The sequence below is a fragment of the Dicentrarchus labrax genome, unplaced genomic scaffold (assembly GCF_905237075.1).
Source record: "Dicentrarchus labrax unplaced genomic scaffold, dlabrax2021, whole genome shotgun sequence".
Taxonomy (NCBI): domain Eukaryota; kingdom Metazoa; phylum Chordata; class Actinopteri; family Moronidae; genus Dicentrarchus; species Dicentrarchus labrax.
In genome coordinates, this window is record NW_026136719.1 from 35,923,722 (window position 1) to 35,948,892 (window position 25,171).

General features: G+C 39.1%; 2 protein-coding genes across 2 annotated transcripts in view; both read right to left on the bottom strand.

Moving 5' to 3' along the window:
- pbdc1 (polysaccharide biosynthesis domain containing 1) overlaps positions 1-25,171 on the bottom strand; it is a 284,354-nt gene that overhangs the window by 155,810 nt on the left and 103,373 nt on the right. The gene's annotated exons all lie outside the window — the stretch shown is intronic.
- The window catches only part of gfra2b (GDNF family receptor alpha 2b), a 98,082-nt gene that overhangs the window by 70,711 nt on the left and 2,200 nt on the right, over positions 1-25,171 (bottom strand). The window contains exon 2 of the mRNA XM_051378531.1: positions 21,038-21,337. Coding sequence (XP_051234491.1) covers positions 21,038-21,337 — 300 coding nt within the window. The remainder of the gene's footprint in view (positions 1-21,037; positions 21,338-25,171) is intronic.

Here is a 25,171-nt window from a genome sequence, read left to right on the forward strand (position 1 = left end):
TTTGTGTGACTGGAGCAAAGTGGATGAATTTCAAGCAGATTATTTCCTTTATTCTTTTTATTATATGTCTATTTCTATCTTTATTTATATTCTCTATGTTTACCATAATGCACCAAGTTACCAAAGCAAATTCCTTGTATATGAAAACCTAATTGGCTATAAACCTGATTCTGATTTGGTTTTCTAATGCAGGACGAGGCTGTTTATCAGAGGCTGACATGCTGAGACATAGGTCTAATGTGTATATTATTTAAGTTTTCTTACTAAAAATCAAAGGCCTGGTGATCCCCTGTAAAGCTTTGGCGATCCTTCGTGGGGGTCTTGACCCCCAGGTTGGGAACCACTGCACTAAAGGGCCGTTCTGATGATGCATCTTTTGCATGTGCTCATACGTTATTTTGAATAGAGCTGCAGTATGAGCGCTCTCTAAACCAAACCTGCTGCTGTCACTGGGCGTCACCGCAAGTCATGTGACAATAACAAACCAGTCGCCTCCACAGGACTTGTACTCAGTGTATACAGATAATATTTTGGAATTGGTTCGAACTTACTGTGTGTCGTTCGAATGACTTTTGGTAAAAGTGACAACTCAATTCACCCGCCACTACACAATATTATCCGCTAATTTCCAACCACACACAGAGGGAAGTGGAGGAGTAAGTAGTGTGTGTGTGTGTGTGTGTGTGTGTGTGTGTGTGTGTGTAACGGGGGGGGTTGGGGGAGGAAAAAAAGATTTGTTTTCTTTTTCCTTAATGAGCACACACACACTCAGCTGAGCATCGCGACAGAAACTGAGAATAATTTCAGCACTAATCACTGTAATTACCGTGTGTGTGTGTGTGTGTGTGTGTGTGTGTGTGTGTGTGAGTGTATGCCACCATGTGTTAGTGCTGAGTACCCCAGAGGGCTCATTACATTAAGGTGTCTCATCTACACAGATATCTTCATAAAGTTCATATAAACACCGTCCTTCACAAGTTTTCATTTTTATAGACGCAAATAAAAGATTTAAATCTGAATACTCGTTAACTTTAATCACTGCCGAATACTTTATGTTGGAATTTAACTTTATAGCATTTAAATGTTTAAATCTAGGATGTGAACTCACCTGTTTGAAATGTAATTGTCAAGTTGTGCACTTGATTTAAAGTATAGTTTATTTTTAGATTTTACAAAGAGGTAAAATTCAAGTGTTCAATATTAAAAGCTCAGGTAGCTCATCTGTTGGAACTGGTGCCCCGTGTGAGGCGGCTGTGGCTTCAGCTGTCCTATCCAGTAAAGGCTAAAAGCCCACCCCAAAAAAAAAATTAAAATAAAAAATTAAAATAATCAAAAAAAAACTTCCCTCTCACCCTCTTGGGGGTGGTATCTGTGTCATCCTCAAGCTCTGGTCCTATCATATATATATATATTTAAACGAGCTTGGCACTGAACTTTTCAGAAGTCTACTTGTAATTTTTGAGAAAATGTTAAAATCAAACAGTTATTACAACGAGAAATGGTGAAAATTTAAAGTCCAGGTGAAATGAAAAATGTAATTTTAACCCTTTGAGATCACAGTTATATTGTTCCTCTATTTAACAATGTATGACAAAAGTTCACAAAAAGTCTGAGTCAGCTAATGGATCGCTACAGCTGCTGGACTGGGGGGACGTATCACACAGTGCTATTGGCTACTGTGACAGGTCCCTCCCTAACTGACTGTTTGTGCAGGAAATATGTAAATATGAGGAGGCAAACCGTTTATTCTATTCCACTTATATTATACATGGGCTAGGATACTAAGTAAGACCCAGGCGTTGACCTTTTATGTTTCACATGAGTGGAGATGCTGTAGCACCAAAGCTTAAGTTCATAAATTTAGAATCGGACCATCGACAGGTTCATGGTACACTTAGATCCATCCAGGGGTCTGCGTACCGATGTAGTTGCATCTAGTGTTAAAACTGATTTCTGACTTGTATCTGTCAATCTTCACACCCCTACCTGACACACACACAAACCTGCCTACAACACATCTAACCTTCTTCTAAAATAGGTGTGACTTATGTTTGAGACTGACACACAGTACCAGCTGTAGTCAGCAGTACCTAAAATGAGCTGATAAACAGGAATTTGGCCACTTCAGTCTGTCTCTTTCCACACAATCAATATCAGCACCGTGGCCTGGAGGTGGATGGCTTAACAATGAGGCTTACTGCCTTACTGAGTGTGTGAGTGTGGTATCAAACACAGAGCATTTAGACATAATGAGAAAAGTACAGAGCTGTATTAGCAGTAGACTGTCACATTTAAAGGTCCACTAAACAATATTTTGATAGGACTCTGAATGACTTCCTGTATTCCTTTCTGAATGGACCCCAGACTGTCCTGACTCTTGTTTCTGTGTTAGAAAACGTTCCCAAAGCATAAAACATAAAACTTTGCCTATAAGACAAAATAACAAATAGAGCGTCACAGGTCGGCAGTACCAGCCGGGTCCAGTTTGAGACTGAACTCTAATAGAGACGTAAAACTTACCCCCTGACAGACAACAGCCACTAGAGGGCGCTGTCCCTTGAATCTTAACGTGTCATTTTTGGGTGTCTGTGAAACAACAAATTATTTTGGTAATTATTTATGGGGTTTTCTTTGATATCATCCTGTCCAGCAGTGGTTTCACACTCCTGCTCAACCGAAATCTGAACACACAGACATGAAATGTGTTCGGGTTCAGTCATTCGAGCACCATCGATGGTATATAGTTAGTGGACGGAGCTTCTGCGTTCTCTCTAATGACCAGCAGAGTCTTATGGAGAACTTGATTTTTTGTTTCCTGCTTATACTGAGCAGCCAATGAGAGCAGCTCAACTCGCATGGCAACGACCAAAACGCCAAACTCAAGGCGTCAAAACAGTTCTCCACAAACCAATGGGTGATGTTACGATGGGTTCACAGTTGGACCACATAGTCCACAAACACACAGATGTTAAGTGTGGCCATATTCATATTTAATTATATCTGATCACAGATGGAGGTGATGACAGCTCACTGTCACCTCTCTCTCACTCTAGTAATATTAAGTGCTTTATCTGACCTCTGCAGCTATCTGATGGCACATTTCAGTCACTCACAATTTAGTCAGCAGATAAATGTCACATAGTCTTCTCAGAGAGAGAACTGGCATCAGGCAGGTATAAAGTAACAAAAAGCTGATTTATTCTGGCAGAGAAGCTTCCTGTGATGAATTTAGCTCAGTGATGATCTGTCAGGACGAACTCATTTACAAGGCAGTTTTTTAAAATAAATCTCAAATGACATAACAGCTCTCCAAAAGTGAAGCCAGAGCATCTCTATCTCCCCCTGGTGTCTTACTGCAGTACAGCTCATAAAGCCTCAATGTTAGCAGATGGGACAAACAAAAAAATCTAACTTTTTCCCAAATATGGTTTGGGTCGTTCTTATCGCGCTGATGTTTATTCAAGTGTTCATTTTTAACATCAGTTTGGTTTAAATTAGTTAATATTAGTTTGGTTATTTGGAGCTATAAAATGGGCGTTTTGTGTTTTTCGTATTCATGTTTTAAATCCGTCATCCGATTAAATTCATCACATACAGAAACTTTTGCACACTGACACAACGTGAGGTCGTATTCATTTTCAAACGCACAACAACTTCGGATTTAAAAAAACACTTTAGTCGACTAGTCAATTAAATGTTGTACACTTGCTAGTCGCTCAGAGAGATACTAGTCGGTTAAACTATTATTAACATTTTCATTATTCATTAACCCATCAACTGTTGCATCTAAGATGCTACAGCCGCCACTAGGGGGAGCAGGTCAGGATATAAACCGGGAGGGGGGGAAGATGGCAGCTTGTAAGACCAGCATTGTTCGCCAGCGTTTTGATCCAGTAGAAAATAAAAATGAGCTTGTGTCAGAAATAAACCCCTCAACCGCAGCACAGTACATACATTTACTGCTAGCGCTGCTAACGTTAGCCACCCACAGTGAATCAAGATGACATCGTCCCAACCCACAGACGCTGCGATCCCACTCGGGCTGTTATTATCTTTAGCTTAACAACACTGTTTAAATACAGGCACTATGTTTTCAGACGATGTTTAACCTCATCAACTATATTGTGCTCAGTTTTGACTATTTTCCAAATGTTTTCTTATTTTTATCCTCATCTGAATTTAAATTTCTGTTTAATCGATGGGGAAATGAGTCGGCAGGAACATCTCTACTGCACACAAAGACAAAACAGTCAGCTATTTCAGTATATACCCAGCGTCTAATGGAGTCCAACAGTGTCAGACGACCTCTGCTCTCCAGTAAACCCACATATTCTCATGAGAGAGAGGAAATAAGTGGGAACGTTCTTTTTACATGTGATTACAGCCATTTATCCACAGACAAGTCAGAGAAGAGAGGGCCTTTCTAGCGTCAAAAACTTCCAATTTGAGAGAAACAAATGGGCCGTGACTGTACGAGATCTGATTATGAATTTGGTTTCTCTTTTACAAATGCTCATATTCACACATTTAGAAAAAAAGCCTGCCGTCCACATTCGTATGCACGCTCTGCCGCCGCTCAGCAGACTCCTGGTGACTGTTTCTGTGTGTCAGGCAGCTGAGAATGAGATGAGTAAACAGCAAACAGTGGCGTCTCTCTGCGGAGCAATACTAATCAGCCTCCAGCTCACTCATTAGCCCACATGCTAAATACCTTGCTCATTAGCCTGCATGCTAAACACATCAGTCATTAGTCAGGCTGCTAAATTAGCCATTTATTTGACTGCATGCTAAATACCAATGTCGGTGTTAAATGTGTAATTTAGCAGGATGAACTCTAAGCACCTCTGTGATTAGGCGCTCGTACGGGCCAGTTACTGGACAGAATACTTAAAGCCTGAAATATTAGCATGCATGCTAAATAGCTTCGGTCAATACTAAGTGCCCCGAGCTATTAGCTAAAGGATTTTAGAAATCCAGTCTGAGCAATTACTTAGACACAGACTGGTCATTGTGAGCCTGAACCACAGTTTACAGGCTCTGCACTTCCAGCAGCTCGGTCTGAGGCTGTGGGGGGTCGAGGGAGGGAAGACGCCATGTTTTTATTGTTGCAACATTGTTCCTGCTGTCACATTACAGCCACTCATATAATGTGTTAGCTCCCCTGCTGAGTTCAACAAGGATGGGGTTAAAAACAGATTATATTATTCAGATTAAAGTCCAGGTGGAATGAAAAATGACTTTAACATTGCATCCTCAGTTATATTGTACGTCTATTTAACAATGAACGCCGAAACAATACAGAAACAAAATCTTCAAAAAAATGTCAGAATCCGATCATTGTGTCTTCCTGTAAAACAGAATGTGACATGTGCTTACGTCAGCCTGAACTAACTGAACCAATAATATTAATATAATAGACACTCACCCGTCAATCACGAGACACAGACTGAAGATTCATTAGTCAGCAAGCTAGCAACAGCATGGCTAGCATGAGTTAGCCTCTCTGAGCCTTTAGCTTAGCTTCAACACAGCCATTTCTGAGGGCCCGACCTCACTGATGACTGTACAAAAACAACTTTATCTGAGATTTTTGTGAAACTGGATCATACTTTTGTGATTGACAGAGTTTCCTGGTGCACTTGTAGGAAATGCATAAATATGAGGAAGCAAACAGCTCTCTGAATTATGTTCGCTGTAAGTGATATTTATTTGTGAAAATAAGTGTTAAATAACTCTACATTCAGTCAGCAACATGGGTCCCCAGTTCCCTCCTTTCTACAGTGAACACAATAGATTTTCTGGCATCCCGTTCCCACTTTATCCAATCATTCTTCTTCATTTCTTAACTCTGCTGTTTTCTTATTGTCACACTGTTTGCCATATGGTGCAGTCAAACTGTGATTTGCAGTGTTGTATGGACCCCATACTGTGTTGTTGATGATATACAGCTACAGTCCTCCTACTACTGTAAACATGTGTTTTGCACTGTACCCCCTGCTGTTAACATGCTCCAGTAAATACGTCAGAGACAGAGTTTTTATGTCAATATCTGAGCGACTATCTGCCTCAAGTGTTGATAACTGCCTCAACACATTACAAGCAGGCCTCCTCGGCACAGATGGTCTCTGTGTGATGGTTTCTGCTTCCGTACAGACCTTTGTTGGTGACCCAGGCCACCTTGCAACGAGGTTGACGATGTCCAAGTTAGAGACAATTTGTACATTCATAGAGTGGAATTAGTTTGATATAGAAGTATTCATAGTCTGAGGAACTTTGGAGACAAACATGATTTTAAATACTTAACCACAACAAAGACACTGTCAATGACACAAAATAAAAAAATAAAAAATTACATCTGCACTTTAGCACTAACAACATTGCACTTTCTTGATTCTAAAATGCAGGTCCAACGTATAAATCATATAAATAACCTCAAAATCAACGTTTGAACGTCCATTTAGTGTTTTGAAAATGCCAGAAATGGATTCAGCATCCTAATAACCCCCAAAGCCTACAGTGTCCAAATCAGTTGCTGAAATATTGTCCATATAGCTGATTATTAATGCTAATTATGCTAATTACTCAACTATGCAAGTTAGCATCTGTCAGTTTCTAAATGCTGGGGACGCAGACTGAACTCAACTTTTCTGTGTTCATGTTGCTGACAAGTCAAACTATTTTGACTTCTCGGCTAACTTGCTAACATGCAAATTCAATGGCAACACATGGCTTCATGGTTTATTATCCTCCTAAACACGAATTTGTAAATATATCTATTTTCATAATTACTATTTTTCCAAATTAGCTGAGCGACTCCACAATCTTTCCACCCATTTAACTGTAGAGGAGCCCCTGGTTGGGTGTCTCTGCTGTAAACCCTTCAGCACTCACATCCCGGAAAGTTCAAATCTTTTCAGAACAGCATTGTAATTCTGAATATCATTATCTGTTGGAGCCAGAGGTGCCAGAACCTGAATACAGTTTATTCTTATCGTCTGCTTGGAATGAAATTCAGAAAATGTAAAAACTTCAACTCTTTATCTGAAATGATGATTCAAAAGTGTATGTCACTTATGTTTTATTCAGCACTCTGGGTCAATACTCTGCCAGCGTCTCAACACATAACTCACACCACGGATTCATCAGCCTTTGTAGTTTGTCCTTTTTTTGTTAGTTCCCACAAGGCCCAATTAAATGAACTCTCCAAAAAATAGATTTTTATACAAAATGTTTTAAAGAGAAGCTGGGATTGCGCTGAAGTGAACATTAATTGATTATCAAAGAAAATCCACCTGAAACAATACATCTCGAACGGCAGTTCAAACAACAGTTTATAGAAGCAGTTCTGATCAGATTGTAATCGGATAGAAAGTACAGCTGTAAACCAACCAAAGACGCATTGATGTATTGTGATCTGATTGGCCAAAACGACCTCCAGAAAGCGTAAACATTGTGCTGTCAGTCCACATACAACAACTACGAGGTTGCAGTTAACAAAGAGAATCAACAGTTTAATGAGGTTCAGGCCGATTTAAAACAGTCGAAGGAGAGATTTTCATAAATGTGGTAAGAATGTAAATATTACCAGCAGCATTGATGTTTCATCACAGTCATAAAAGAATGCTCTTTTGGGCGCCTGGCTGGCTCAGTGGGTGGAGCTGGCGACCCATATGCTGAGGCTGAGTCCTTACAGCAGCGGACATTGCTGCGTGTCATCCCCTCTCTCTGCCCCCCTTTCCTGTCTGCCTTCAGCTGTCACTATAATAAAGGCAATAAAAGCCCCAAAAATATACTTTGAAGAAAAAAAAATGCTCTTTTTAGTTATTATACGGTCTATAAATCTAAATATAATACATAGATATAATCTGGATATGATGTGCATTTTAATGTAAGGTGTAAAGGGAGTCTGGGATCACTCCACATATGATACAGTGTTTGTTTACTCATACATTAACATAATTGGAGTATGTTGTTTACTTGAGCTCTGACTTCCCCACATTATTGTCCTAATGACTTTATAATTACATTGTGATGTAAACTTGGACGATTGCAGTCATAGTTGAACAAAAATGAGCATTGTGATGGTAAGGTGTTTTTTTTTTGGTTGTTACAGACGGTCAGAGATTTCCCAGAGGACACATTTAGCAGTTGAGGTCTATTAGACAACTGTGTGCATAACAAACAGTTTGAAGAATATGAGCTCTTACTTATCCTTATCAATTGTTTGAGGATAAAATGACAGATTTCTGAGTTTGAACATTGTTGGAAACATTTTGAATAATTTAGGAACTTAACTCAACTACATATAGAACATAGAGCTAGAGTTTATAGACTGTTTACTGCAGAAATGTAGATTTAATTTGAGTTCTTGTTGTTTGCTGGAGCAGCTCTCACTTGCTCATTCCCTGGGCTTCATATTCTCTCCATTTCAAGTACACAACTAAACAACATATATAACATAGGTTTTTAGTCTGTATAGTCATTTTAATGCAGTAATGTTATATATTATAGCTTTACAGGAGTCAAATGCACTCCACAGCTGCTTCCTCTGACCCTCCACTGTGGCCTCCGGAGGTGGAGTCACCCTTCGCTCTCTACGTGTGGTGAGCGATACACTTTTTAGCTTCAGCAGCAACAGCAGGAAATAGAGCCATTTCAGCGTCCAGGCTGTCCATGTACTTTAGTCCCACCAGGCGCTCAGAGCAGAGGTGAAGAAATCAGCTAGCCGTGCAGAGAGCTACCCATGACTAATGCTGCAGCCTGCAGCCTGCCCTCTTGTATGTGACTCCCTCCAGGGACAGCTTAGACCAATCCCTGTGCAGATTACTCCGTGCTCCATCCTCCCTCCAGTCACAGCCAGACTTCTCATTCAGATAAACCAATAATTACACAGTTTGTGTCGCCTTACAGCCTCACAAAGGGTTTCTTTCTCTGAGAACAAATGTGTGCGTTCTGATCATCTGTCATGCTTTGATGTGGCAAACAGTTTCAATTTGACTGTTTTTGTCCCAGCTGCTCAAAATTCGGTATCTCAAAGGGATTAAAAATCAATGAAAACTGTTTTTTTCTTTTTTTTTTTTTATCGAGGCTTTTCACGAGTGTATCAAATCGATTTAAGAGATGAATTATCTTTTCCTCACTCATCTTTCAGACATCTTTCGCCTGGATCTCTCTGCTCTCTAAGAGTTAACTGAGAGGCTAACCTCAATCTGCTGTCTGATCTGCTGTGTCTCAATAAGGACGAATTGCTAATTTACACTTTAAACACTGATGTTTAAGTGTTTTATCAAATCTGTCTTTGTTCTATTCGTCTCCTGTCCTTCAGTATCTGTCCAACAATGACAAGTCAGTTTTTAGGTATTTTCAGGTATTCTTAATGGTGTTTCAATTAAAGTTGTTTTCCACTGAAAAGCTTTCTCTCTTATGGACCTCACTGATTACTGTAGAAAAGCTCAGCTTTCTAACTGTATTCAGTGATTTTGGTGAAACTGGATCAGATTTTATGGAGAAATATTTCCTGGTTTTCCCTTTGATGTCCTCCGGTTGCTTAGCTTCAACTCTGTGTGCTTTACAGAGTTATGCTAAAGTAGCTAACCACTAATTAACTGATACTAACTGTAATAAATGTATTGTATATCTATGTATTAATAGCCAACCCCTAACTGCCGTTAGCTCTGCAGCTAACCTAACTGACTCAGCTCCAGGATGGCAGGAGCCAAACCCGGCAAGAAAACCACCTCAGTACTGAATTCCCTGGCAGACTGCCGCGGTCGGTCTCTGAGACTGTGTTCAGTCCTGGGTCTGGCTGTGTTCACCGGAAGTTAGATGCTGACGCTAGCTCATAGCGCTAGATGCATAGCAGTGGGTACGTAACACACACCATTATAATACATAAATGAGGAAGTAAAAAGGCTCTCTGCTTCCTGTTTCATGGGGACTTGAACTGAGAGTCTGCTGAGTCTGTGCAGTGCATTTAATGGGCGATAAGGTTGGTAATCTACTCTCAGTCTGCCTTGTCCGCTTCTGTTTCTGTCATTTGCTTCATATTTTTTTCTATAAAAGCTACTTTGGAAAGTATTTGCTCTGAACGTTTCTGAAGAATGGTGACTCAGGAAAAGAGGCATTTTGTCTTAAATTTCTCCTTGTTTTCCTCTTTTCCTCCCACACAAACAGCCTGCCGTTTCAAATAACAGATGTTGGTGCACAGCGAGTCACCAACATACCAAACTGACCTCGCCAAAATACAGCCCACTTTATATAAATAAAATTGTAGTTTCCTCCAACCTCGTGATTTGATATTGGAGAAAATTCACTGTTTCAAGAGGGTGTAGTCAGAAATGTTATTGTATATTTCTAAACTATATAATATAGAAAAAATGGACACCACTGATATTGCAGTTACTACTGACTCCCCATTATATTATGTTTACTTCCTAAATCCTCTCTATTTTGGCGTCTGTGACCTGATGGTGTGTTCCCACCAAATGTGAATAAAATGGTTCACGCGTTTAGAGCACATCAAAAGTCAGTGCAAAGACTTAAATAGACGTAATGACACAAACCAGCAAAGGTTTTTGTTCAAAAAGAGAGGAAGTTGAACAACCTGGTAAGAGCTGAAAATATATGTCTATCAGTTTTACTTTACTATGAACTAAGTTAGCATAGCCCTGATCAACCAAACTCCATTCAGAAAACAAGCATTTTAAAAGTTGTTTGCTTGTTGTGTTGCCCTACAGACCTGACAAAGTATAAATTCAAACTTTTTACAAGCCTACATAATGATGTAGGTATTTCAGCAACATTTTGATCTGTTTATTGCATTTAAATTACAGCAAAATGTTTATTTTGGGCTCATACTGCCGTAGTTGGACAGATTAAAGGTATCTAAGTTTATCTATTGTGCACAAAAGACAGGCTCAAAAGTCTCAGTAAACGTGTAAGCTGTAAAGTTTTGTCAGGTCTGTGTCCCTTAAACACCGGCAGAATATTGACATGAATATAAATATAAACTTATAAAGCTTTAAATGTTGTTCTTCTTCTGAGAAATAACTGATCTTTATTTGTATTGTCCCTGCTCTCTGTTGCTGGCTGACACACACACACATGCAGTCTAACACTTAATAGTGTAATGATCGCCATTCTCCAGCGTGGTTTAATGGACCGGCAAACAACAAACATCACACACCGTACATTGGGCAAACATCACACATCAGTGGCAAAGTGATGGATCATTCTGGGACAATCAAAACTCAAATCTCCATATATCTGCTCAGATGTGTTCAGCAGCACGTCGACGGGCCGTAATGAAAGAGTCAGACAGAGATTCATTGACCGTTTCACCGTAAAAACTTTACAATCAAAAGCCTAAAGTTTCCCAGACAGAGTTTAAACCTCCGACATGACAGCAAATAATCTTCAAATGGCTTATTTAAACAGGAAGACGGCGGTTTAACCTCTGTCGACACTATCCTCTGTCCTTTAATACACAGAAAGAGTGTCAGAAAACAGATAAATGGAGGTTTGATCCGGTGTCCCCTCTCCCTCCCACAACGCCTATCTGATCCCATCTTTCTGATCTCTCCCTGCTGTACTCCATTTCCTCCTTTTTCTGTTCCTCGTCCTCAAATTGCTTCTTCCTCCCTCCGTCATCTGCGGCCATCATACTTTCATCTAATTCCCTGGGTGTCACTCTTTTATCTGCACTGATCCTCCTCCGTTACCCTCGCCTCCTCCGTCACACAAATGCTGTTGTTGTGTAATCAGCGGATGCTCGTTTCTGTCAAATATCCTGCAGACGACTCAGGTGATTCTTCAGTTCCAACCAACAACATTTAGATAAATACACACCTTTGACAGAAACGGTGTTAATAGTGACACCAGTGGCCGTTAAGTGACGTAGCATCGGCCAACAGTGACTAAGATACTCATATTTAGAATAACGTTACTATCTGCAATGTTCCTATATTTTATTTGGACCGTTAGCTCCATGCTACTAACTAGCTCGCCATATACATATCGCCCTATCAGCCAACACCACGAAGCAACCGACGCCAGACCCACACCGACACAGCCAGCCGGACAACCCCAGTTTAGCTTAGCTACAGTTAGCTAGCTGGAGGCCCCTGCCTCACATCACTCTTGGCTAGCAGAATGCAAACGTTAGCTTTGTACCGCTATTTATAAGCTAGCGTTAGCTAGTGTTGCACACTGTTGACAGTGAAGTGAAAGTGAGTGAAAATCATCCCTACATAGAAACACATAAATCAGTCCACAGGCAGCGGAGAAAGTCGGGGAAGGTCTCGTTTTTTTAGGTCATGTTGTAACCTGTTCAATCTTTGGCATTAAAAAATTATGATCAGATAAAAATATACATTAAATACTTCAGAATCTTGCAAACTGAACCTTTAATTAATGGTTAATAATAAAGTTGGAAGCAGGCCAAGTGTGTATATGGCACACTTTAATCCTTAACCCTCAAAGTGCGTTTTTACCACTGACAGACTCAGGTTGTTATTGTCAGTGTCTGACAGCATTATGGAAAGGATCCCTACAGAGATAGACATTTAGTTTAACCACAAACAGCCATAATATCACTATCACTCTCCACCAGACTCCAGAGACACAAACACTCATTTTACCTTCATTCAAAGTTGACAGAAACTAAATAAAACTCACCAAAACCGTCTTTGTAGTTGTTTGCTACGGTGGCCGACAAGGGCAAACGCACCACAAACGGCAAAATGTCGCAAACACAGGAGTGATGCAAAACCAAAAACATGCAACAGAAAAATGCTGCAATCACAGAAACGAAGCAGAAGCAAAAACGTACAAAATCCCAAAACAACTGCCAGAGAGAAACGCTGTGGGACAAGACCCGAAAGACATGAAGAAGAAGAAAAAGAAAGTTGGCTAAGTTTTGGAGAGGAGAGTAAAAAGGTAGTTTTCCTTTATGTCTTTTTTAAACACTTGGTCGTAATGTTTTAGAATATTATAATAATATGATATAATTATAATATTATTATTATGATAATTATAATATAATATTCTTCTTCTTCTTCTTCTTCTTATGTCTGTCGGGTCTGGTCCCACAGGATTGGTCCATCCCTCAGGTCGGTCCCCCTAGTGGCCTGGCGCACTTCCGTTTTGTCGAGTGAATTTGCAGCATTTCTCTCTGGCAGTTGTTTTGTGGGTTTGTAAGTTTGTGCTTCTGCTTCATTTCTGTGATTGCAGCATTTTTCTGTTGCTGCGTTTTTCTGTTGCATTTGTTTTATGTGTTTGTGTGTTTTTGGTTTTGCATCATTCCTGTGTTTGCAGCGTTTTTCCATTTGCGGCGCGTTTGCCCTTGTCGGCCACCGTAGTTTGCTGCCTTATTAATATTTAAAATTTCATTTGTGTAATAAATGCACTGAATTAGAGGTTTGAATAGTTTAAAATAAAACATATTAAACATATATTATAATTTCTTTATGCAATTTTACAACCTTATACAGAGACCTGAGTGGTTTGAGACCCAAATCCCAACCAGAAGCAGTATTTTGTTATTCCTTATTCAAACAGTAAGTGATGTGCACAGCCTGGACTGACAGAAAGACTAATGAAAATCAGAAATACTGTGGCCAACGGCAGTAATATGTATGAGAGAACATGAGAACACGAGTAGCTTACACTGGACAAGAAGCCATTCTTTAGGGTTTAAAAACACACAATTTGCAACTACCAGTGATGTCAGGATGATGAATCACCTGCGTTACCTGTTAGTTAGTCATTTATTCATAGAGCACTTTTAAAAACAGCAAATGTTGACCAAAGTGCTCCAGTGCAGTCAGATTAATATAAATAGACTGCTTGAAATACATCAGGAACAGTTTGGGGTTCAGTATGTTGCTCAACGACACTTCAACTTGTTTAGGGAGGAACCAGGATCGAACCAGCACCAACCACCTTCTGATTAGTGCCTTACATATAAATTAATAACCTTTAACCTTTCTCGTAAAAACAAAATATACATTTACAAAAGTTAAAAAATTATTGATATATGCAAAAATTCTATGTAACAAAATTGATCGTAAAAATCTAATTAAAATTATAAAAATGTTTAAAAAACAATTTAAAGTAAGATATGACAATATTAAAAAGCATTTAAAATATTAACATTTAAATGTAATTAATGTGTGTGAGTTAAATTACATTTTATAGTGTAGTTTTAAACTGGTTATATCAAAAAATTTAAGTAACATTAACCCAATTTTCTAAGTTAAAAACATTCTTCTAGTAATTTTAAGTGACACTGACTTAATTTTGTAATACTTATTTGTACTGTGAAAACAAAATACTGAATGAAAGCTGCTTAATCAAGAATGTTTTAAACTTACAAAATTAAGTTAATGTCACTTAAAATGTTTGATGTAAACTGTTTCAACATTTTTTTTGTTAAAATTATATATATATAATGACATGTTAATTATATTTTCTACTATAACTACACACAGTCATTAATACATCACAGCAGTGTTATACAGGTTTTTATTGACAAATACATTAATTGTCCATATAAACATTAATTAACTCCTTATATAGTGTTTATAATGCTTAGGTTAAAATAAAGTCTGATCATGAGTGTTGACTGTTTTGCTGTTGCTCCTGAGGCTCACACTTTGTTTGTAGGTATAACAGGATAAATAACACTATCAGTAGGTTGTGTAGAATATTGCTTCTCTGCTCTCAGTGGTCTCTCTGCTGTCGGGTTATTGCTCTTATGATCACCTGCAGGCTGCAGAATAATGTTGGAAATCACAGTGATGAAGAGCGCAAACACAACGGAAATTAGGATGGATGACGAGCTTCCAGGGTGTAAAGCCGGATGAGACAAGATTTATATTTAAAAGCAGACGTTTTATTCGTTGGAGTATAAAGTAGGGCAGCGGAGAGGAGAGCCAAGCGTCTCACGCCTCCTAATTGAGATGTCATAGATTCAGCCTGTTTACCTAAATGAAAGTCTGCTGCTGACGACGTTCTGCAGACGGGTGGAAAATCTTTTTGGCACACAGGAGGGGATGAATCCAGAATTAGGAGCGAAATGAAAAGACGTGTCTCGAACAGCGACGAGGAAGCTGTCTCGTTGGTTGAAAGTTAGAACCAACGACAGCGGATGGACCTCTTCAACACCCTCACCCAGGGCTGGTCTGATCCTCTGGGGTAGTTTTAAAGAACAGGGGCACATTTGTAAAATGAGTACTTAGTTTATTCAGTGTGATAAATTAATGCCAACAACGGGCCCCCTACCCCTCCTATATAAGACTAACAGACTGACTGTGGTTATTTAGCGTAGCTTTGTGGTCGCTTTCCATCTCTGTGATTGTTTTGCATCCTTTTTTAACCCTTTTTTTAGACGTTTTTGTGCCTTTTTTAGAGTTTCTGTGTATCTCTGTGGGTTGAGTCCTTTTCGTTCCCTTTTTAGTCATTTTTGTTGTCTTTTGCGTCTCTTTTTAGTCTTATTGTGTTTGTTTGTAGTTGGTTTGCGTCTCTGTGGTTTTTTTCATCCTTTTTGCATCTCTTTTCACTTGTTTTATATTTCTGTGGTCATTTGGCATCTCTCCTTTCATTTTCCTGTTAACTGTGGGTAGTCCTTCATCCTGGCATTTAGACGCTGCCTCCAGCTACGACATTTATGTTGCTTTCATGAATTTATTTGCTTCCTCTTAACAGCAAGTTTTTATCGCTGCCAATTTGTTTTACTTCATCTCTTTTTTAAAACATGAGTTTCCATTAACCTTTTTTGCGAATTCCCTTTCATCATTATGCCAACGTTTTCACCACAGCCAGTGTGAATGTACAGAGAGCACATAAAACAGGTGGATGGAAACTTAATGTGTTCTTTCTGTATTTCCTCTGCTGTGTCTCAGGCTGGGAGCGGCAGTCCTTCAAAGACAGAATAATAAAAAGAAAGAAGAAAAGGTTGCAAGAACAACTCCAGTTCTCCGTCTCCAGACTCAGCTCTCTCCACCCACAACCAATTTCCTGTCCCTCAGCTCATTAGTCATCTCCACCCTCCCCTTCAACACCCTCTAAACTGCTCTCTGAGGATCTGCTGGGTAATCACAGATTCAATGGAAACTCCTCTGTGTGAAACCTGGATGCTGCTGTCAATCATGACTCCCTTAATTAACCTGCTGATTCACTTAAGTGAGATGTGACATCATACAAAATCTAACTGCAACCATTTTAAAGTCTTAACAATGAACTCAGCTCCTTTTATAACAAATGGTCCTCACAACCAAAAGATTTTCATTATCTGTTATTTTCCTCAGCTGTGGAAAAAAAACTCAGCCTTTTTATTTAAAATAGGGCCGTCATTCCTCAACTGCAACTCTATATAAACTAAAGCTAGAGGTCAGATTGTAGCTGCAATATGACAGCATGCGTTGAGATAACTGGGCTCCACTCAACTGCAGTATCTCTTCTGGTTGTTAATTCTTAATTAAGTTAAAGGATCTGAATAATTCATTCACCACTGGCTAAACTCCAAGTGAACATGTAAGTTATACTTCCACTGTGTGTAAGTATAAAAGACAGCACACCATGTGTCAGAACCGTATGTATGTTAGTTATGATATAATCGCTTATGTGCAGCCGTGAGAAGCACAATTGACTCTTCCCAAGCCCCGCCCCTTTTTGCTCTCTGCTCCAATAACAGTTGGTCAACTTCCTTCTTTCCTATTGAGTGCCCAAGGGTTCGATTCTAGGACCAATGTTATTTTCATTATACACACGGTGGTGCATTTAATCATTATGCAGATGATACCAGGATTTATCTTCCCAAATTGCAATTAGATATTTTCTTCATATCGTTCAGCCCTTTATATTTATTAATCAGGTTAGTTTCCAGATCATTTAGAGCCTTGTGTGGGTTTTACGGTTTCCCTGTAAGTTAAACAGACTGCAGCAGTGGGTTGTACATGTGACACGGCTCTGCAGTTGTTTTCATCATATTCGTCAAACTGTAGGTTTTTTTATTTAGACTGGTGACAGTATCTCATCTTTAGAGTACCCCAGGGTTCAATTCCAGGACCAATCTTATTTTCTTTATACAGTCTACGCTTCCCCTCGGCCACATTATACACAGACATGGTGTTGAATTTCATTATTATGCAGATGATACCCACATTCATCTCCCCATGAAGTCCCAATAACCTCTCTGGTGCCTGTCTGGATAAATGTCAGCTGATGTGAAAGATTGGATATCTATAAATATGATCATGTCAGCCATCTTGTCCTTTTTAATCATCTTAAAAGTATCTATTCAACCAGTTTTAAGTTTTAAAGAGGCAGAAGTTGTTCCTATATAACCTCAAGACTGGACTACTGTGTATTAACAGGTCTGTCTTTTAACAGGTGTAAACCAGAAATCACTCAACATGTTCAAACTATTATGAAATGCAACTGCTAGACTCTTAACTAAAATCAGGAAAAGAGAACATTAGCCACGTTTAGCATCATTACACTGGCTACCAACTGGTTTTAGGATTTTATTGATTACTTTTAAGTGTCCAGATTAGATATTTCAGAGTTGATCTCCACTCCTCTCCAACCACCTGAGGACCTACTAGCTGTTTAAAAGGTTCTATACAACATTCACTGTCACTAGATGTCAAACTAGAGCACCAAAACAATGGGTGGTACAGCTGACCAGACTCTATTGAAGAAAACAGTTATTTTACCTCACAGATGCTTATAAAACACACTTCAGACTGACCATAAACAAAATAAAACTCATCTTTGTTAGTCTCTCCAACATTCTGGCTTGGTAAAAATAAATCTTTAATAACTGACATATATGAGAAAAACTAAGATCTAGATAATTACAACGATAAATTGGTAAAAGAATTTTATCTTATATCTGTTTCACTGGTTTTTGTCTCTCTATCCTTTTTATTGTTCATTTTGTCTAACACTGGTTTTAAGAAGTGCTATATAAATAATCTGTATTATTACTATTAGATGAAAGTGCCTATCTGCTCTCTAATACTGACCATAACTTTGTACTTTTTAATCCCTGTCCTAAATCCGAAACAGCCTTAAACACAGAGAAACTTATTTCAGTCTCACCTGTTCTACTTTTTGTGGATTCTATTATAAGTTTTAAGCTGAAAAGCCAACAAATCCTCTTCTGCCTTGTTAAATATTCATGCATGAATGAGAGACAGAAGAAAAGCAGTGCAGGAAAAAAAAACCTTTTCTTAATTGTCACATGAAAGAAAAAATATAGTTGTAAATTAAAACTGCAAGAGTACAGTTTCTATCCGTGTGGTATATGGAATCATCAGTAATGTAATTAACCATGCAGCAGATGAATCTTCCTCTGAGAAATACAGATAATGTTTAAGCTTCTTTGTAATCAAGCTGCTGGTGTTAGAGAGCACATATCTGCACACAGATTGCTGCCGTGTTAGAATCATTTGTTTAATGTGTTTAGACTCAAGGCTGTATCCAACATAAACCTGTTTACCTGTGCCCTTGAAAGTCTGCCCACTAAAGTGCTCAGAAAAAGCATTTGAAACATAATTCAGCCAACTGTTGGCATTGTCCATACCTGTCCATCAGAAACAACGTTTTAGATCTGACGAGTCTCTAAATTATCATCCTGTTCAAGGTTCTGAAGGAAGATGCATCTGTTCAGTTAGATTATGAGCAGTCATCAACTCTTATTACCTCTGAGACAACTGCTGCTTTCAGTGTCTGATGGTTTCAGTCTGGTTTCTCAGGTTTCCATCAAATATTCAGCAATTATTTACTGAATGGCATGCCATAATATATACTGTACATATGGATAAACACATGGATGACAAGTTTATCATACTACAGGGAGTTTTTAACTGGTTATAACAGTCTTGGTTTAATACTGATGCCTCTATATGAAAATTGTCTGATTTACCTTAAACAGAGTAAAGCAGTGGGTTGGTATATCGGACACAGCTTTGAAGTTGTTTTTCATCGTATTTGTCAAATTGGAGGTTTTTAATTTTGATTTCTTCTCTAGCTCTGATAACATGTGGAGTACCCCAGGGTTCGATTCTAGAACTGTTATTGTGTATTGTTATTATACGCAGACTTGATGTTGCATTTCATTGTTACGCAAATGATACAAATAAAAACAAATATTTCACCCAATGAAGTCCATTAGCCTCTCTGAAGCCTGACTGGATGTCAAATTTCCTACAGTGAAATTCCAAAATTGACATCTTCAAATATTTTATTAAATATTTTAGAGGCTGGAAGGATTAAAAAATTACATGAATTATTAAACAATTGTTGCTGATTAATATTCTGTCGATCCACTCTACGACCAACACATCAATAACCAACAATACAGTTGTTTTACAGAGTGTTTGTTGATATGACTCATTGGACACTTCACTGTTTCTCCACCTGCATTCTGGTACATTTCTAATCAACATCTGCAGCCTGAAGGCCTCCTCCAATAATTGATTAACTCAAACAAAAATGACAAAGAGTTCAACAAAACTCGTAATAGAGTGAGTTACATCAGGAGGTTTTCACACAGAGTTAATGAGGCAAAACATTAAAGAAGTGCTTCTTTAAATGTTTTATAACACTTCGTTCTTCTCTCCTCATAAACACCTCCAACACAACAAATCAACTCCTCCCTCTAATGTGATGACAGTACTGAGACACACGAACGCATCACAGTACTGACTGTTACAGAATCTCGGACTGTGTTTTGTGTTTCTTTACACTGAAACTCTAGTTTTAATGTATGTTCTGTGTGTGGCCGCTGTGTGTGTGTGTGTGTGTGTGTGTGTGTGTGTGTGAGTGTGTGTTTCAGCAGCTTTGCGAGCTTTTGCTGGCACTACAGAGACATCCTTAGTGAAATGGAGAACAAAGAGAGCGGCTCTTAATGAGCTCTGCCACTGCTGAGACCCAAACTAGGCCAGCCAGCAGACCGAGTGTGTGTGTGTGTGTGTGTGTGTGTGTGTGTGTGTGTGTGTGTGTGTGTGTGTGTGTGTGTGTGTGTGCATATGCTGACACACACAGAACATGGTGCAGGACCAGCAGTGGGACCTGTACCAACCAAGGATGTTAGCCAGGTGACTCAAAACACATTCTCTCACTGCAGAGCTGCTGTTTCATGTGATGTTGCTTGTTTGTTCGATTAAAATTCCCACAGCGACAACAACAACAACATCAGCAGCAGCACAGGTTGTTGTTGAAAGAGTCCTCCACAGATTTATCACTGCACAGAACCAGATATCCTCTTTTCTATTCCACACATTCATCTTCCTTGTCAAAACCTGCTGCCTACATTACCCACAATGCAACTCGAGAATATTATCATATATACGTTATTCCATGTCTCTGACAGCTTTATGGAAAGGATCCCTACAAGGATAGACCTTTAGTTTAACCACAAACAGCCGTAATATCACTATCACTCTCCACCAGACTCCAGAGACAAAAACACTAATTTTACCTTCAGATCATCGAAACTTCAAAGTGGACAGAAACAGAATCAAACTCATTAAAACCGTCTCTGTTAGTGTTTCCAACAATCAGCAACTCTGGTTTGGTGGAAATAAATCCTTAATTCACCGACGTAGATGATAAAAACAGCAGTTTCAGTCGGAGCAGACCGGCTATGGGAACAAACCACAGAGAGGCTGCGATACAACACAGGCAGAGGGAGAGAGACACCATGTGACTCTGTGTCTTTATATAGAGAATAGCTGTATGCTGATATATTAATGTTTAAAATCACGTATATAAACCTTTAAATAAGAGAAACAACTGCAAAATATTCCTTCTTTTCTCTTCGTCCCTACTGACACTTGAGGCCAAATTCAAAGAGAAACCCACACAACAATCGATGCAGAGCCCTCTTCGATCTCTGCATATGTGAGGTTCTCACAAAAACACGAAGAAGTTGTTCTGTTTCATCTGCCAGCTCAGAACATGGAGGAGAAATCAACAGGCAGCAGGAGGCTTAATTAACTCTCCACACGGCTCTGTGTTGGCGGCTTACCCTCAGTCAGACCCATGTGGATGCTCCAGTAGTTCTGCAGACACTGCAGCTCCTTCTTCATGGCCCTCTTGCAGCGGCAGTCGTACAGCGGCGAGTCCTGCAGCACCTCCAGCGCCCCCTGGCACTCCTTGGAGGCCAGCATGGCACTCCGCTCCTTGTCCCCGCCAGAGAGGCATTGGCGCATGATCCGGTACCGTGAGCTGCACTGGCTGTTCTGGTTGCACAGTTCAGAGGCTCGGACACAGTCCAGAGGTTCCCTCCACCCGGGGGGGCCCAGCTCCGACTCGCACACACACACATCTGTTGGGGAAACAAACAGCAGTGCGACATTATATTATGTACTTATAATAAAGTCTGATGTTTGTATCTGTGTGTGTGTGTGTGCGCGTGTGCGTGTGTGCATGCATGCGTGCATGCGTGTGTGTGTGTGTTTGTGTGTGTGTTTTAACAGCAAAACTTTAACGTGGAAAACGGTAAAATAAAAACGTGTGAATCAGATCAGCTGATTCATAAAGCTTCAGATTAAAAGAGCATCAGCACTGAAAATGTTTATCAATAAATATTTCATAAATATTTTCATTTTTAAATAAGAAAAAATGCAAAATTCTCTGGTTGCAGTTTCATAAATGTGAATATTTTCTGGGTCCTTTAGTCCTCGATGACAGTACACTAAATATCTTTGGGTTGTGGACTGTCGACATATTGATAATGAATAAACAATCATTAGTTGCAGCCCTGCATAGATAAACAGTTGGTTGGTCCAACACTAACTGTTATAAGATGCCTAGATGCAGCATAAAATCCAACAAAACATCCTTCTATTTATCAGTTTACATCTTGGGTCTCTCTCTTCTGATATGTATCTAGATACATTGGCTACAATACGATGCAGAGACGATGCATTTTAATACGATTCAATCTGGTACAGTTCTTAACTCTTGTTTAATGTAGAGATTTATTTTCCATTCTATATTAAAATAATAATAATAATAATAATAATAATAATTCTATAAAACAATACAGACATTGTTTACCTTCAAATACATATATTTTATAAAATTCCAGGAGGAACACTACAAAATAAAACAGGAAACAACCAAAGGAACCGCAAAACCATAATAGTTTTAATGAATTAGCTAGAGTAGTGAATGGAGATATGGCCTGGTGTGGCACGGTAGCCAGTTGACTAGAGAGTACAGGTTACAGTAATGAAAGACGGCAGTATGGTAGATGACGTCCAGTTTGGAGGCGGACCTGGAGTCGCCATAATCCATTGTCATTTTAGCCAGGGTGGGTAAACGATGCTCCACGTGCATCTGGAGTGTCCACTTGTGATTGGGTCTTTCTTCCCCGCTTTGTATGCAAATAAACACGTTCAGTGGGGAATATAAGTGTTCGACATGTCAACATTTTCTTCATGTTTCCAATGTCAACAGATTATTTTTCCCAGCATATGGCTCCACTCATCTTCCCTTCAATAATTGAATATCTGTCCCTACCGTGGGAGGAGAAACATCCCCACGCAATGACGCTTCCACCTCCAAACTCATCTATTGAATATCTTCTCCACATGAGCTTCCACATGGGGGGTGGTTGTGCAAATTGAGCTGGGGTGGAAATCTTGTGAAGAGCTCCTCTGCGTTGATGGTGAACTCCACTTGTAGAAAAGTACCTCAATGGTGCTTATGGGAACATTTAGGAGCTGAGAAACCCGTCTGCAACCAGTGTTATTGCTATGTTGCTTGAAATGTTGTTGGAAAGCTCTTTATGGGAATGTTTTTTTGCGTAGCAGCTTGGTAACAAACACACTCAGAGGTGGATGATTCTTTCAGAGCCAACATGCACTGACCCAGCTGACTGCAATTAGCACAGGTAGAAGTAATTAGTGCAATCAGCTGGTTTGAGTTTGTGTCTAATACTTTTTTCCTGTGTTGCTCATAACTTTTTTATGGATTGCAGTGTTATAATTTCATTATCTGTGTAGTTTTATTGAATCAATATCAATGTCTAGTCTAAATTTCACATTAATAGTAGCATTGGAAATTTGTTGAATTAAAAAACTTTGACATGTTGAATACTCCCCACTGAGCGTCCTCACTGATAAATGATTCATTGTGGCGTATTTTCCGCCAACGTGTTCATCGTGGCTCCTTGGGTAGTACCAACTTTGCACTCAACACCTCTGTTGTAGAGAATTGGGAAAACAATATTTACGGGTGCAAGCTGAGCAAGCTCAAATGATAGCCAGTTCACAGAGAAACAGGAAGTCATTGTGACTGTAAAAACATGACATGATTAAAATCCTTGAGCAGAGCCGGCGATGTTAAAATCAGCTCCACTGTCTGAATGAGGATTTATTTGCTTTCACAATCGTTTGAGGATGCCGTCTTTAATCTGTACTATAAACATTTACTGTTTTTAGGTGAGAGGATCTGAGACAAACATGGTTCTGCCCATACAAATGTTTTTATCTCTTTGTGCTGTACGTCTCCGTTTCTGTCCAACAGGGACAGAAAATCCTGTTTAGATTTAGGTAGATGCTGACACTAGCGTTAGCTGCTATTGGCTGCTGTAAACATCAATCAATATCTGCGATAAGTTCCTCACTAACTGCCAGTTTTTACAGGAAACATGAGGAAGCAAACAGCTCTCTGCTTCCTGTTTCATGGGGATTTTTTTTGTCAGAGGCTGTTTTGAGTGGTTGTAAATATTTGGAGCTAACTTTGCAATAATGGAGGATATATATATATATATTTAAAGGCTGACTGCAAAAATGGCTCAACTTAAAAAAATGTTGATAATGGAGGAATCATTTTAGTTTTCATCAAAAATGCAGAATAAATGTGAATATGTTTTGGTGTCTTTACTCTGGTACGACAGTAAACTGAAAAATTTGGGGTTTGGACCATTGGTCGAACAAAACAAGACATTTGAAGAATTCCTCTTGGCTGTTAGAATATTACAGAGAGCAATTTCACCATTTTCTGATATTTATAGAGCAAGTGATTACAGCAATTACTTGAGAAAATAATCAGCTCAGGTTGAACCAGTGTGACAATTAATCCACCAGAGTGAAACTGTTCTCTCAAAGGTTCCTCCTCTCTGCTGCAGTCTGTAACGTCGCATATGGAGTAATAATAAACAGGTTTGACTCACAAACAGAAACAATACAACAATATAAAGGCTGTCTGTTAAACCTGAACATGATCCACAGAACTTCTGCTTTCTAGAAACTGATAATTATCTTACAGAACGCACGTTTATTCTACGATTTCATGTCAAAATCACCGCCATGAATAAGGTCTAAAATAAATCACTGTGCGGAGGTCCTACGTTCATTTTCAGCACATTTTATAGAAACAAAGTTCAGTTGTAGGATTCAAACCCATAAAATCAAAATTACAAAGCTGGAGCAGATCAGCTGATCTGGTTCTTCTTCTACCCTCTTTTTGCAGTCAATTTATGTTTAAACCTCCATTTTGTGTTCCTGTTGCTGTTTTGTCCATTTTTTTCTCTTTTTCTACCAACAGGTAACCAAAAGTGGGCGTGTCATATTCTACAGGTCGGTTGTTTGATGGATAGAACCAAAGTTCAAGAACCAGAATTGATTTGGTGGAAAAGGGGCTCCAGTGAGTTTAGAGCGGAAACATTCACCAATATATCGGCTGATACAGTGAATGTTTGAGCTCTGCAGGGATCCTCGGGAGGCTGCTTTCTTAAAGAAATCACTTTATCGATTTCAATAATTTAACATACAGGCGACACTGTCAGTCAATTCTAGAGAAAATAAAGAATAAATAAAGATCAAATAAATAATTAAACATCAGTACTGTGAAAACACTGATATGATACAATACTGATGTGTCAATATCGGCTGATAATATCAACAGATATTTTGATCGGGCTCATGTGATCAATGCTCAGTGTCTCAGATTTAAAGCCACAAAATAAACCAGACTTGACTCAGACTTTTCACAATAAGAGCCTACTTTATAAACCAGCTCTCTGCAGACGACTGGATTCAGGACCAAGGACAGCAGCACTGACCAGAACTGAGACAGCACTGTGGTTACTCTGAGTTAATCAAACACAGTGATTGGCTGTAATCCAGTCCACTCTACATTAAAGCTGCAA